The sequence below is a fragment of the Pristiophorus japonicus genome, chromosome 10 (assembly GCF_044704955.1).
Source record: "Pristiophorus japonicus isolate sPriJap1 chromosome 10, sPriJap1.hap1, whole genome shotgun sequence".
Lineage (NCBI taxonomy): Eukaryota > Metazoa > Chordata > Chondrichthyes > Pristiophoridae > Pristiophorus > Pristiophorus japonicus.
The window spans coordinates 141271052-141283177 of NC_091986.1; the positions used below are offsets into that span (position 1 = coordinate 141271052).

Genomic DNA, 12126 nt, shown 5'->3' on the forward strand with positions numbered 1-12126 from the left:
GCATCGGAGCGCGTGCACGTCAGGACGTGCACAAGGCTGGAGCTGCAGTCACATGGTTCTGGGCAGCCAATCAGGTAAAGTTGGAGTTCCCATTAGTATGAATGAGAACCCCCCCCAACACCCAAAGCACTATTAAAAAAATAGAAAAAATACACCACATATTTTTATTAATTTAAATTAGCTATTTATGTATTATAAAAAATATATATTCCGATTTAAAAAAAAAGTTTTTAAAATTATTGTTTATAATAAACTTACCATAATGGAGAGTGTTTTTAACAATAAAATGTTTTTATAATTTTATTTTAATATGTTTCTGTGTATTTTAAAACTCTTATGCCTGTAAAAGTAGGCTATACACCTGCTTTTATCAGGCACAAGGATTTTCAGGACATTTGCTGGGCAAGATATGGGTAAATCCCGCAATCTTGTCCATGCAAATGTCCTCGCTCCCGATATACGGAGGATCTGTCAAGCTCCAGCTTAACAGATCGGAAAAGCCGGTTTTCAGCTCATGCGCATTGTGTGGACAGACCTGGGAGGCAGGAATTTCTGGGCCAATATTATTATTATTATTTCTCTCCTCCTTCTGCCTCTCAGTTTCTCTGGCCTCTTGTGCATTCACCATCCTTTTGCCCCACCATTGGCAGTAAAGCCTTCAGCTACTTGTGTCATGCTCTCTGGAATTCCCTGCCCAAGCCCCGCCCACCTCTCCACCACCTTCCTTCTTAAGACCCTACTCAAAACCCACCTTTTTCACCAAGCTTTTTGTCACCTCCTCCGAATATCTCCTTCTTTGGCTCAGCATCCCTGTATTTCTGATTATACTTCTGTGAAATGTCTTGGGACGATTTTCTACTTTAAAAGTGCTATATAAATACAAGTTATTGTTAATAACAAAAGTGGAAAATTAACAATTAGAGAAACACACACTTACGTTTATGTTTATGGAATCGATCAAAACTGTTGAAGTTCTGCTCCATAGAACCATGGATGTTTATAACACATAGGGAGGCAATTTGACCCATTGGCCCCGATATTTACCGAACAGGGGAGGAGTTATGGACAGGAAACCCAGAAGCACGGGTTTCCCAAACATCCTGCAGGTTTTAACTGCAGGTTTTCTTTTGAATTTTTTCTCTAGATTTCCCGCCCGTACAGCCAGCCTGATTGACAGGCTGCCTGCCTGTCAGGTGAGAAAGCCTGCTACGGAAGGAAGCAGTGAAGGAGTAGATTGGAAGAGATTGTTGTCAGGAGGGGTCTGGAGGGTGGGGGGACAAGATCACAGGGGTGGGGGGGCGTAAGTTGATGGTCGAGGGGGCGAGATGGTGATTGGGGACAAGATTGTGGGGGCAGAGGAGACAGATCACTGACCTACATTGACTCTCAGTCCAACAACAGGTTGGGTTTACAGGTTAACTTGTTGCACCTGGAGGAAACACTCCTGCTCCTCCTGGACCACAAGTAGTTTATAAAGGCAGTTATCTTATGGATCAACAACTTTCATTTATATAGTGCCTTTAACGTAGTAAAACATCCCAAGGCATTTCGTAGCAGCGTTATTAAACAAATTTTACACCGAAACACCTAAGGAGATATCAGGACAGATGACCAAAAATTTGGTTAAAGAGGTAGGTTTTAAGAAGCATCTAAAAGGAGGAGGGTGAAAGGTAGAGAGGTGGAGAGTTCTAGGGAGGGAATTCTAGAGCTTTGGGCCCTGGCAGCTGAAGATATGGCCACCAATGGTGGAGCAATTAAAATCAGGGATGCTCAAAAGGCCAGAATTGGAGGAACACAGCGATCTCAAAGGATTGTAGGGTTGGAGGAGGTTACAGAAATATGGAGAGGTGAGGCTGTGGAAGGATTTGAAAATAAGAATGATCATTTTTAAATCGCGGTGTTGCTGGACTGGGAGCCAATGTAGGTCAGCGAGCACCGGTGTGATGGGTGAATTGGACTTGGTGCGAGTTAGGATATGTGCAGCAGAGTTTTGGATGAACTCAAGTTTATGTCAGGTGAAAGATGGGAGGCCAGCCAGGAGAGCATTGGAATAGTCAAGTCTAGAGTTAGCAAAGTCATGGATGAGGGTTTCAACAACCAACGAGCTGTCGGGCGATGTTATGGAGATGGAAGTAAGTGGTCTTGGTGATGGAGCGGATATGTGGTTGGAAGCTCATTTCAGGGTCAAATACGACACCAAGATTACGAAAGGTCTGGTTCAGTCTCAGACACTGATCAGGGACCACGGAGAGGGATGGAGTCGGTGGCCAGGGAACGGAGTTTGTGGTGGGGCCCAATATTAAGTTGGAGGAAATTTCTGCTCATCCACTGAATGTCATACAAGCAGTGTGACAAATCGGAGACAGTGGATCCAGCCCTTCCCGCCTTCTTCTACCTGCCGGAAACCCGACCGACGTTAGTTAAAAATAAAAAGCATGTTAAAATGGAGGCAGGCAGCCTCCTTAAAAGGTTTTCCGGCCAACCCGCATCCTGAAAGTGGATTGGTCGCCTGCCCAACATCCAGCCTTCATTAAAACCGGAAGTGGGGGATTGGAGCCGGGTTTGAAATGTAAACGTTTTTAACTTCTCACCTGACCCAAACCCACCCGTTTTTGGGGGTTCAAATTATGCCGTTGTGTCTGTAACAGCTCTCTGCTAGAACAATGCAAGACAAATCCCAGTGCCCTGTCCTTGCACCATTACGCTGTATCTTCCTCTGCTTCAAACACATGTAGCTTATGAAGAAGAATATTTACTTGCTTAACAATAACATCAATGATCTTTAATTACTTTTGTTTATTTTTCCACACAGCTTAATTCTACTGCGAAACAGCTGATTGAGATGGATAAACAGTGCCTGCCAGTTACACAGAACATTGATGCAGCTCCGTCAGCTGCTACCAATGCAGGAGCCAGCCCAGCATCTGGCTCTCCCTTAAATAGCGCTGGGGCTGCCAGCGCTGTTCACAGACGTATTGATGGCAAGAAAAATGCCAAGAAACGGCACTCCTTCACTTCGTTCAGCATGTCACACAAGTCTTCCCAAGCCGTCAACAACAGGCATTCGATGGAAATTAGTGCACCAGTTCTCATCAGCTCCAGTGACCCCAGAGCTGTTGCCAGGATTGGGGAAGTGCCACATCTGTCATCTAGTGCTCCTTCCCAGGTAAAGTAACCTGAGAAAAGTATACAATTACCTTTCACGAGTAACATGGCCTATCGTACAGGCTGGACCTCCTTTAGAGGTGAAATTGCATTCATAAACTCTTTGATTTGAAGCCTTGTAAATTCTGGAAAACTGCATGTAGAAATCAGGAAGGAGTTGGGGTGGAGTGGGGGGTGCGGGGGAGTCTCTCCATCAGTGGAGGTTTGTGGATATCCTAAACTGGGTGCAATAGAATGCAGAGCAAAATCCCACCAGAAGCCAGCAGCATAAAACTGTATCTTATTTAGAATGAATTGACAGTTTCAGAGAGGCTACAAGGATAGCTCGAATGGAAAGTAGGAAAGGGCACACTGCTAAAGAATAAAGTACTCTTCTGAGGCTTTGACTAAAGCATGTTGCTGGGGTAGAGTAGAGAAAGTTTTACTCTGCAACTTACCTGGGAATGCTCGATGCTGACATTGGTTCTTGAAATGGTGAAGTGTTGTATCCTCCGCTACTGATATCCTTCACTTTGATGAAGCATACAAAACCAAAATAATGGGGAACCAAGGGGCTAATGAGGGTTAGGAACTTAAAATAATTGGGATCAGTAGAGTAAAAGTACTTGAGACATGGTTAATTAGTAATCTCATAGTAATGGATCCTCTGGGGAAGAGTGATTATCATATGATAAAATTTCACTTTAAGTTTGAGGGTGAAATGCTTCAGGCGGAAACAAGAGTCTTAAACTTAAATAAAACCAATTACAAAGGTATGAGCAGTGAGATGGCTAAGGTAGATTGGGAAATTAGATTAAAATGTATGATGGTAGATAAGCAGTGGCAAATATTTAAAAAAATATTCCAAAATTCTCATTGAACATACATTCCATTGAGAAATAAAAACTCCACAGGAAAAGTGATCCATCCATGGCTAACTAAAGATGTTAAAGATAGAATTAGATTAAATTCAGAGGCGTATAATGTTGCAAAAGCAGAGTAGTAAACCTGAGGATTGGGAGAGTTTTAGAATCCAGCAAAGGATGACCAAAATATTATAAAAAGGTGAAAATAGAATGAGAGTAAACTAGCAAAAAATATGAAAACTGATTGTAAGAGCTTCTATAAGTATGTAAAAAGAGAGTAACAAAAGTAAACATTGGTCCATTACAGGCTGAGACAGGAGAAATGATAATGAGGAGTAAGGAAATGGCAGAGACTTTAAACAAATACCTGTCTTCAAAGGCACTCCCTCAATAGCAAGCCCATCCTTCCTCAGATTAGACCAAAACTGCACATAATACCTGTCTTCAAAGTAGAAGACAACAACAACAACAGCAACTAATTGTATTTATGTAGCACCTTTAATATAGTTAAACATTCCAAGGCGCTTCACAGCAGTGTTATAAGACAAAACAGATACATTTGACATCTTAGGAACATAGAAAAAATAGAAAATAGGTGCAGAAGTGGACCATTCGGCCCTTCGACGCTGCACCGCCATTCAATATGACCATGGCTGATCATGCAACCTCAGTACCCCACCCCTGCCTTCTCTCCATACCCCCTGATCCCTTTAGTCGTAAGGGCCGCATCTACCTCCCTTTTGAATATGTCCAACGAACTGGACTCAACAACTTTCTGTGGCAGAGAATTCCACAGGTTCACAACTCTCTGGGTGAAAAAGTTTCTCCTCATCTCGGTCCTATATGGCTTACCCCTTATCTTTCGACTGTGACCTCTGGTTTTGGACTTCCCCAACATCGGGAACATTCTACCTGCATCTAACCTATCCAGTCCCGTCAGACTTTTATAAGTTTCTATGAGATCCCCTCTCATTCTTCTAAATTCCAGTGAGTATAAGCCTAGCTGATCCAGTCTTTCTTCATATGTCAGTCCTGCCATCCCGGGAATTAGTCTGGTGAACCTTCGCTGCACTCTCTCAATAGCAAGCACATCCTTCCTCAGATTAGGAGACCAAAACTGAACACAATACTCAAGGTGTGATCTCACCAAGACCCTGTACAACTGCAGTAAGATCTCCCTGCTCCAAAAATCAAATCCCCTCTCTATGAAGGCCAGCATGCCATTAGCTTTCTTTACTGCCTGCTGTACCTGTACCTCAATTATTAAAGATGAAATAACAGCGCATTTGGAAAGCAGTGACGGGATCGGTCCAAGTCGGCATGGATTTATGAAAGGGAAATCATGCTTGACAAATCTTCTAGAATTTTTTGAGGATGTAACTAGTAGAGTGGACAAGGGAGAACTAGTAGATATGGTGTATTTGGACTTTCAAAAAGCTTTTGACAAGGTCCCACACAAGAGATTGATGTGCAAAATTAAAGCACATGGTATTGGGGGTAATGTACTGACGTGGATAGAGAACTGATTGGCAGACAGGAAGCAGAGAGTCGGGATAAACGGGTCCTTTTCAGAATGGCAGGCTGTGACTAGTGGGGTACCGCAGGGCTCAGTGCTGGGACCCCAGCTATTTACAATATACATTAATGATTTAGATGAAGGAATTGAGTGTAATATCTCCAAGTTTGCAGATGACACTAAGCTGGGTGGAGGTGTGAGCTGTGAGGAGGACGCTAAGAGGCTGCAGGGTGACTTGGACAGGTTAGGTGAATGACAGGTTAGGTCATTAAAAGTTGCCATGCAGGTACAGCAGGCGGTGAAGAAGGCAAATGATATGTTGGCCTTCATAGCTAGGGGTTTTGAGTATAGGAGCAGGGAGGTCTTACTGCAGTTGTACAGAGCCTTGGTGAGGCCACACCTGGAATATTGTGTTCAGTTTTGATCTCCTAACCTGAGGGAGGACGTTCTTGCAATTGAGGGAATGCAGTGAAGGTTCACCAGACTGATTCCTGGGATAGCAGGACTGACATATGAGGAGAGAATGGATCGACTGGGCCTGTATTCACTGGAGTTTAGAAGAATGAGAGGGGATCTCATAGAAATGTATAAGATTCTGACGGGACTGGACAGGTTAGATGCAGGAAGAATGTTCCCGATGTTGGGGAAGTCCAGAACCAGGGGACATAGTAGAAGGATAAGGGGTAAGCCATTTAGGACTGAGATGAGGAGAAACTTCTTCACTCAGAGAGTTGTTAACCTGTGGAATTCCCTACCGCAGAGAGTTGTTGATGCCAGTTCATTGGATATATTCAAGAGGGAATTCGATATGGTCCTCATGACTAAAGGGATCAAGGGGTATGGAGAGAAAGCAGGAAAGGGGTACTGAGGTGAATGATCAGCCATGATCTTATTGAATGGTGGTGCAGGCTCGAAAGGCCGAATGGCCTACTCCTGCACCTATTTTCTATGTTTCTATGTTTCTGTGCCTACCTTCAATGACTGATGTACCATGTCACCCAGGTCTCCATGCACCTCCCCTTTTACTAATCTGTCACCATTCAGATAATAATCTGCCTTCCTGTTTATGCCACCAAAGTGGATAACCTCACATTTATCCACATTATACTGCATCTGCCATGCATTTGCCCATTCACCTAACCTGTCCAAGTCCCCCTGCAGTCTCTTAGCCATTCTCCTCGCAGCTCGCACTGCCACCCAGCTTAGTGTCATCTGCAAACTTGGAGATATTACCTTCAATTCCTTCGTCTAAATCATTAATGTTTATTGTAAATAGCTGGAGTCCCAGCACTGAACCCTGCGGCACCCCACTAGTCACTGCCTGCCATTCTGAAAAGGACCCATTTAGTCCCACTCTTTGCTTCCTGTCTGCCAACCAGTTCTCTACCCACGTCAATACATTACCCCCAATACCATGTGCCTTAATTTTGCACACTAATCTCTTGTGTGGGACCTCGTCAAAAGCCTTTTGAAAGTCCAAATACACCACATCCACTGGTTCTCCCTTATCCACTCTACTCGTTACATCCTCAAAAAACTCCAGAAGATTTGTCAAGCATGATTTCCCTTTCATAAATCCATGCTGACTTGGACCAATCCTGTCTACTTTCCAGATGCGCTGCTATTACATCTTTAATAATTGATTCCAGCATTTTTCCCAGCACCGCTATCAGGCTAAGCAGTCTATAATTCCCTGTTTTCTCTCTGCCTCTTTTTTTTAAAAGTGGGGTTACATTAGCTACCCTCCAATCCAAAGGAACTGATCCAGAGTCCATGGAATGTTGGAAAATGACCATCAATGCATTTATTATTTCGAGGGCCATTTCCTTATGTACTCTGGGATGCAGACTATTAGGCCCTGGGGATTTATCAGCATTCAGTCCCTTCAATTTCCCTAACACCATTTCCTGACTGACAAGGATTTCCCTCAGTTCCCCCTTCTCGCGAGACCCTCGGTCCCCTAGTATTTTCGGGAGGTTATTCGTGTCTTCCTTAGTGAAGACAAAACCAAAGTATTTGTTCAGTTTGTCTGCCATTTCCTTGTTTCCCATTATGAATTCACCTGATTCTGACTGCAAGGGACCTACATTTGTCTTCACTAATCTTTTTCTCTTCACATATCTATAGAAGCTTTTGCAGTCAGTTTTTATGTTCCCTGCAAGCTTACTCTCATACTCTATTTTCCCCCTCCTAATTAAACACTTAGTCCTCCTCTGTTGAATTCTAAATTTCTCCCAGTCCTCAGATTTGCTACTTTTTCTGGCCAATTTATATGCCTCTTCCTTCGATTGAACACTTTTCCTAATTTCCCTTGTTAGCCACGGTTGAGCCACCTTCCCTTTTTTATTCTTATGCCACACAGGGATATACAATTGTTGTAGTTCAGCCATGCGATCGTTAAATGTCTGCAATCCCCTATCCACCGTCAACCCTTTAAGTATCATTCTCCAGTCTATCCTAGCCAATTCACGTCTCATACCGTCGAAGTTTCCTTTCTTTAAGTTCAAGACCTAAGTCTCTGAATTAATTGTGTCACTCTCCATTTTAATGAAGAATTCTACCATATTATGGTAACTCTTCCCCAAGGGGCCCTGCACGACCAGATTGCTAATCAATCCTCTCTTGTTATCGAGCCACATAAGAAGAAATTAGCGCAGGTAACCAAAAGCTTGGTTAAAGAGGTAGGTTTTAAGGAGCGTCTTAAAGGAGGAAAGAGAGGTAGAGAGGCGGAGAGGTTTAGGGATGGAGTTGCAGAGCTTCGGGCCCAAGCAGTTGAAGGCACGGCCACCGATGGTTGAGCAGTTATAATCAGGGATGCTTAAGAGGGCAGAATTTGAGGAGTGCAGACATCATGTGGGGTTTTGAGGCTAAAAGAGATTACAGAAATAGTGAGGGACAAGGCCATGGAGTGATTTGTAAACAAGGATGAGAATTTTGAAATTGAGGCATTGTTTAACCGGGAGCCAGTGTAGGTGGGCGAGCATTGGGGTGATGGGTGATCATGACTTGGTGCGAGTTAGGACATGAGCTGTTGAGTTTTGGATGACCTCAAGTTTACGTAGTGTAGAATGTGGGAGGCCAGCCAGGAGTGCATTGGAGTAGTCAAGTCTAGAGGTAACAAAGGCATGGATGAGGGTTTGAGCAGCGGATGAGCTGAGGCAGGGGTGGAGGGGGCAATGTTACGGAGGTGGAAATAGGTGGCTTTAGTTGTGCCGTGGATATGTGGCCGGAAGCACATTTCAGGGTCAAATATGAAGCCTAGGTTGCAAACAGTCTGGTTTATCCTCAAATAAATGCTAGGGAGAGGGATGGCGTCAGTGGCTAGGGAACGCAGTTTGTGGCGGGGACCAAGGACAATGGCTTCAGTCTTCACAATATTTAATTGGAGAAAATTTCTGCTCATCCAGTACTGGATGTCGGACAAGCAGTCTGACAATTTAGAGACCATGGAGAGGTCGAGAGATGTGGTACAGAAATAGAGCTGGATGTCATCAGCATACATGTGGAAACTGACTCCGTATTTTTGGATGATATCACAAGGGGCAGCATATAGATGAGAAATAAGATCAGGCCAAGTATAGATCCTTGGGGGACAGCAGAAGTAATGATACCAGACTGGGAAGAGAAGCCATTGCAGGATATTTTCTGGCTACAATTAGATAGATAAGAATGGAACCAGGTGGGTGCAGTCCCAACCAGCTAAGCGATAGTGGAGAGGCATTGGAGGAGGATTGAGTGGACAACTGTGTCAAAGGCTGCAGGCAAGTCCAGGAGGAAGGGGAGGGATAGTTTACCTTTGTCACAGTCACAAAGGATTTCATTTGTGACTTTGACGAGAGCTGTTTCAGTACTGTGGCAGGGGCGAAAACCAGATTGAAGAGATTCAAACATTGAGTTCTGGGAAAGGTGGTCACAGATTTGGGAGGCGACAACATGTTCAAGGACTATGGCTAACTAACAGAAAACAGAGAGTCCGGATAAATGGTTCATTCTCGGGTTGGCAATCAGTAACTAGTGGGGTGCCACAGGGATCAGTGCTGGGACCCCAACTATATACAATCTATATTAACGACTTGAATGAAGGGACCAAGTGTAACAAAGCCAAGTTTGCTGACAAAACAAAGATGGGAGGAAAAGCAATGTGTGAGGAGGACACAAAAAACCTGCAAAAGGACATAGGCAGGCTAAGTGAGTGGGCAAACATTTGGCAAATGGAGTATAATGTTGGAAAGTGTGAGGTTATGCACTTTGGCAGAAAAAAATCGAAGAGCAAGTTACTATTTAAATGGAGAAAAATTGCAAAGTGCTGCAGCACAGCGGGACCTGGGCGTCCTGGTGCATGAAACACAAAGGGTTAGTATGCAGCTACAGCAAATGATCAGGAAGGCTAATGGAATCTTGGCCTTTATTGCAACAGGGATGGAGTATAAAAGCAGGGAAGTCTTGCTACAGTTATACAGGGTACTGGTGAGGCCACACCTGGAATACTGCATGCAGTTTTGGTTTCCATATTTAAGAAAAGATACACTTGCTTTGGAGGCAGTTCAGAGAAGGTTCACTAGGTTGATTCCGGAGATGAGGGGATTGGCTTATGAGGAAAGGTAGAGTAGGTTGAGCCTCTACTCATTGGAATTCAGAAGAATGAGAGTTGATCTAATCGAAACGTATAAGATTATGAGGGGGCTTGACAAGGTGGATGCAGAGAGAATGTTTCCACTGATAGGGAAGACTAGAACTAGGGGGCATAATCTCAGAATAAGGGGCCACCCATTTAAAACTGAGACGAGGAGGAATTTCTTCTCTCAGAGGGTTGTAAATCTGTGGAATTCGCTGCCTCAGAGAGCTGTGGAAGCTGGGTCATTGAATACATTAAAGACAGAGATAGACAGTTTCTTAACTGATAAGGGAATAAGGAGTTATGGGAGCGGGCAGGAATGTGGACCTGAGTCCATGATCAGATCAGCCATGATCGTATTAAATAGTGGAGCAGGCTCGAGGGACCATATGGCCTACTCCTGCTCCTATTTCTTATGTTCTTATGTTCTAATGGAGAGGAAAGTGAGGTTGAAGATGGGACAGTAGCTAGCAAGCACAGTGTGGTCAAGGGTTGTTTTTTTGAGGAGAGGGGTGATGACCACAGATTTGAAGGAGAGGGGAACAGTATCTGAGGGGAGAGAACCGTTAACAATGTCGGCTAACATGGGAGCCAAAAAAGGAAGTTGGATGGTCAGCAGTTTAGTGGGAATAGGGTCAAGATACAGCAAAATTCTAAAAGGACAAAGGGTGTTAAAAAAACAAGCCTGAAGGCTTTGTATCTTAATGCAAGGAGTATCCGTAATAAGGTGGATGACTTAACTGTGCAAATAGATGTTAACAAATATGATGTGATTGGGATTACAGAGACGTGGCTCCAGGATGATCAGGGCTGGGAATTCAACATCCAGGGGTATTCAGCATACAGGAAGGATAGAATAAAAGGAAAAGGAGGTGGGGTAGCATTGCTGGTTAAAGAGGAGATTAATGCAATAGTTAGGAAGGACATTAGCTTGGATGATGTGGAATCTATATGGGGAGAGCTGCAGAACACCAAAGGGCAAAAAACGTTAGTGGGAGTTGTGTACAGACCTCCAAACAGTAGTAGTGATGTTGGGGAGGGCATCAAACAGGAAATTAGGGGTGCATGCAATAAGGGTGCAGCAGTTATAATGGGTGACTTTAATATGCACATAGATTGGGCTAACCAAACTGGAAGCAATACGGTGGAGGAGGATTTCCTGGAGTGCATAAGGGATGGTTTTCTAGACCAATATGTCGAGGAACCAACTAGGGGGGAGGCCATCTTTGACTGGGTGTTGTGTAATGAGAGAGGATTAATTAGGAATCACGTTGTGCGAGGCCCCTTGGGGAAGAGTGACCATAATATGGTGGAATTCTACATTAGGATGGAGAATGAAACAATTAATTCAGAGACCATGGTCCAGAACTTAAAGAAGGGTAACTTTGAAGGTATGAGGCGTGAATTGGCTAGGATAGATTGGCGAATGATACTTAAGGGGTTGACTGTGGATGGGCAATGGCAGACATTTAGAGACCGCATGGATGAACAACAACAATTGTACATTCCAGTCTGGCGTAAAAATAAAAAAGGGAAGGTGGCTCAACCGTGGCTATCAAGGGAAATCAGGGATAGTATTAAAGCCAAGGAAGTGGCATACAAATTGGTCAGAAATAGCAGCGAACTCGGGGACTGGGAGAAATTTAGAACTCAGCAGAGGAGGACAAAGGGTTTGATTAGGGCAGGGAAAATAGAGTACGAGAGGAAGCTTGCAGGGAACATTAAGACGGACTGCAAAAGCTTCTATAGATATATAAAGAGAAAAAGGTTAGTAAAGACAAACGTAGGTCCTCTGCAGTCAGAATCAGGGGAAGTCATAACAGGGAACAAAGAAATGGCAGACCAATTGAACAAGTACTTTGGTTCGGTATTCACGAAGGAGGACACAAATAACCTTCCGGATATAAAAGGGGTCAGAGAGTCTAGTAAGGAGGAGAAACTGAGGGAAATCCTTATTATTTGGGAAATTGTGTTGGGGAAATTGA

General features: G+C 43.9%; 1 protein-coding gene across 1 annotated transcript in view; it reads left to right on the forward strand.

Annotated features, from left to right (window-relative positions):
- LOC139275111 (E3 ubiquitin-protein ligase SH3RF3-like) overlaps nt 1-12126 on the forward strand; it is a 591968-nt gene that overhangs the window by 455799 nt on the left and 124043 nt on the right. The window contains exon 4 of the mRNA XM_070892131.1: nt 2813-3166. Within this exon, the coding sequence (XP_070748232.1) occupies nt 2813-3166 (354 nt within the window). The remainder of the gene's footprint in view (nt 1-2812; nt 3167-12126) is intronic.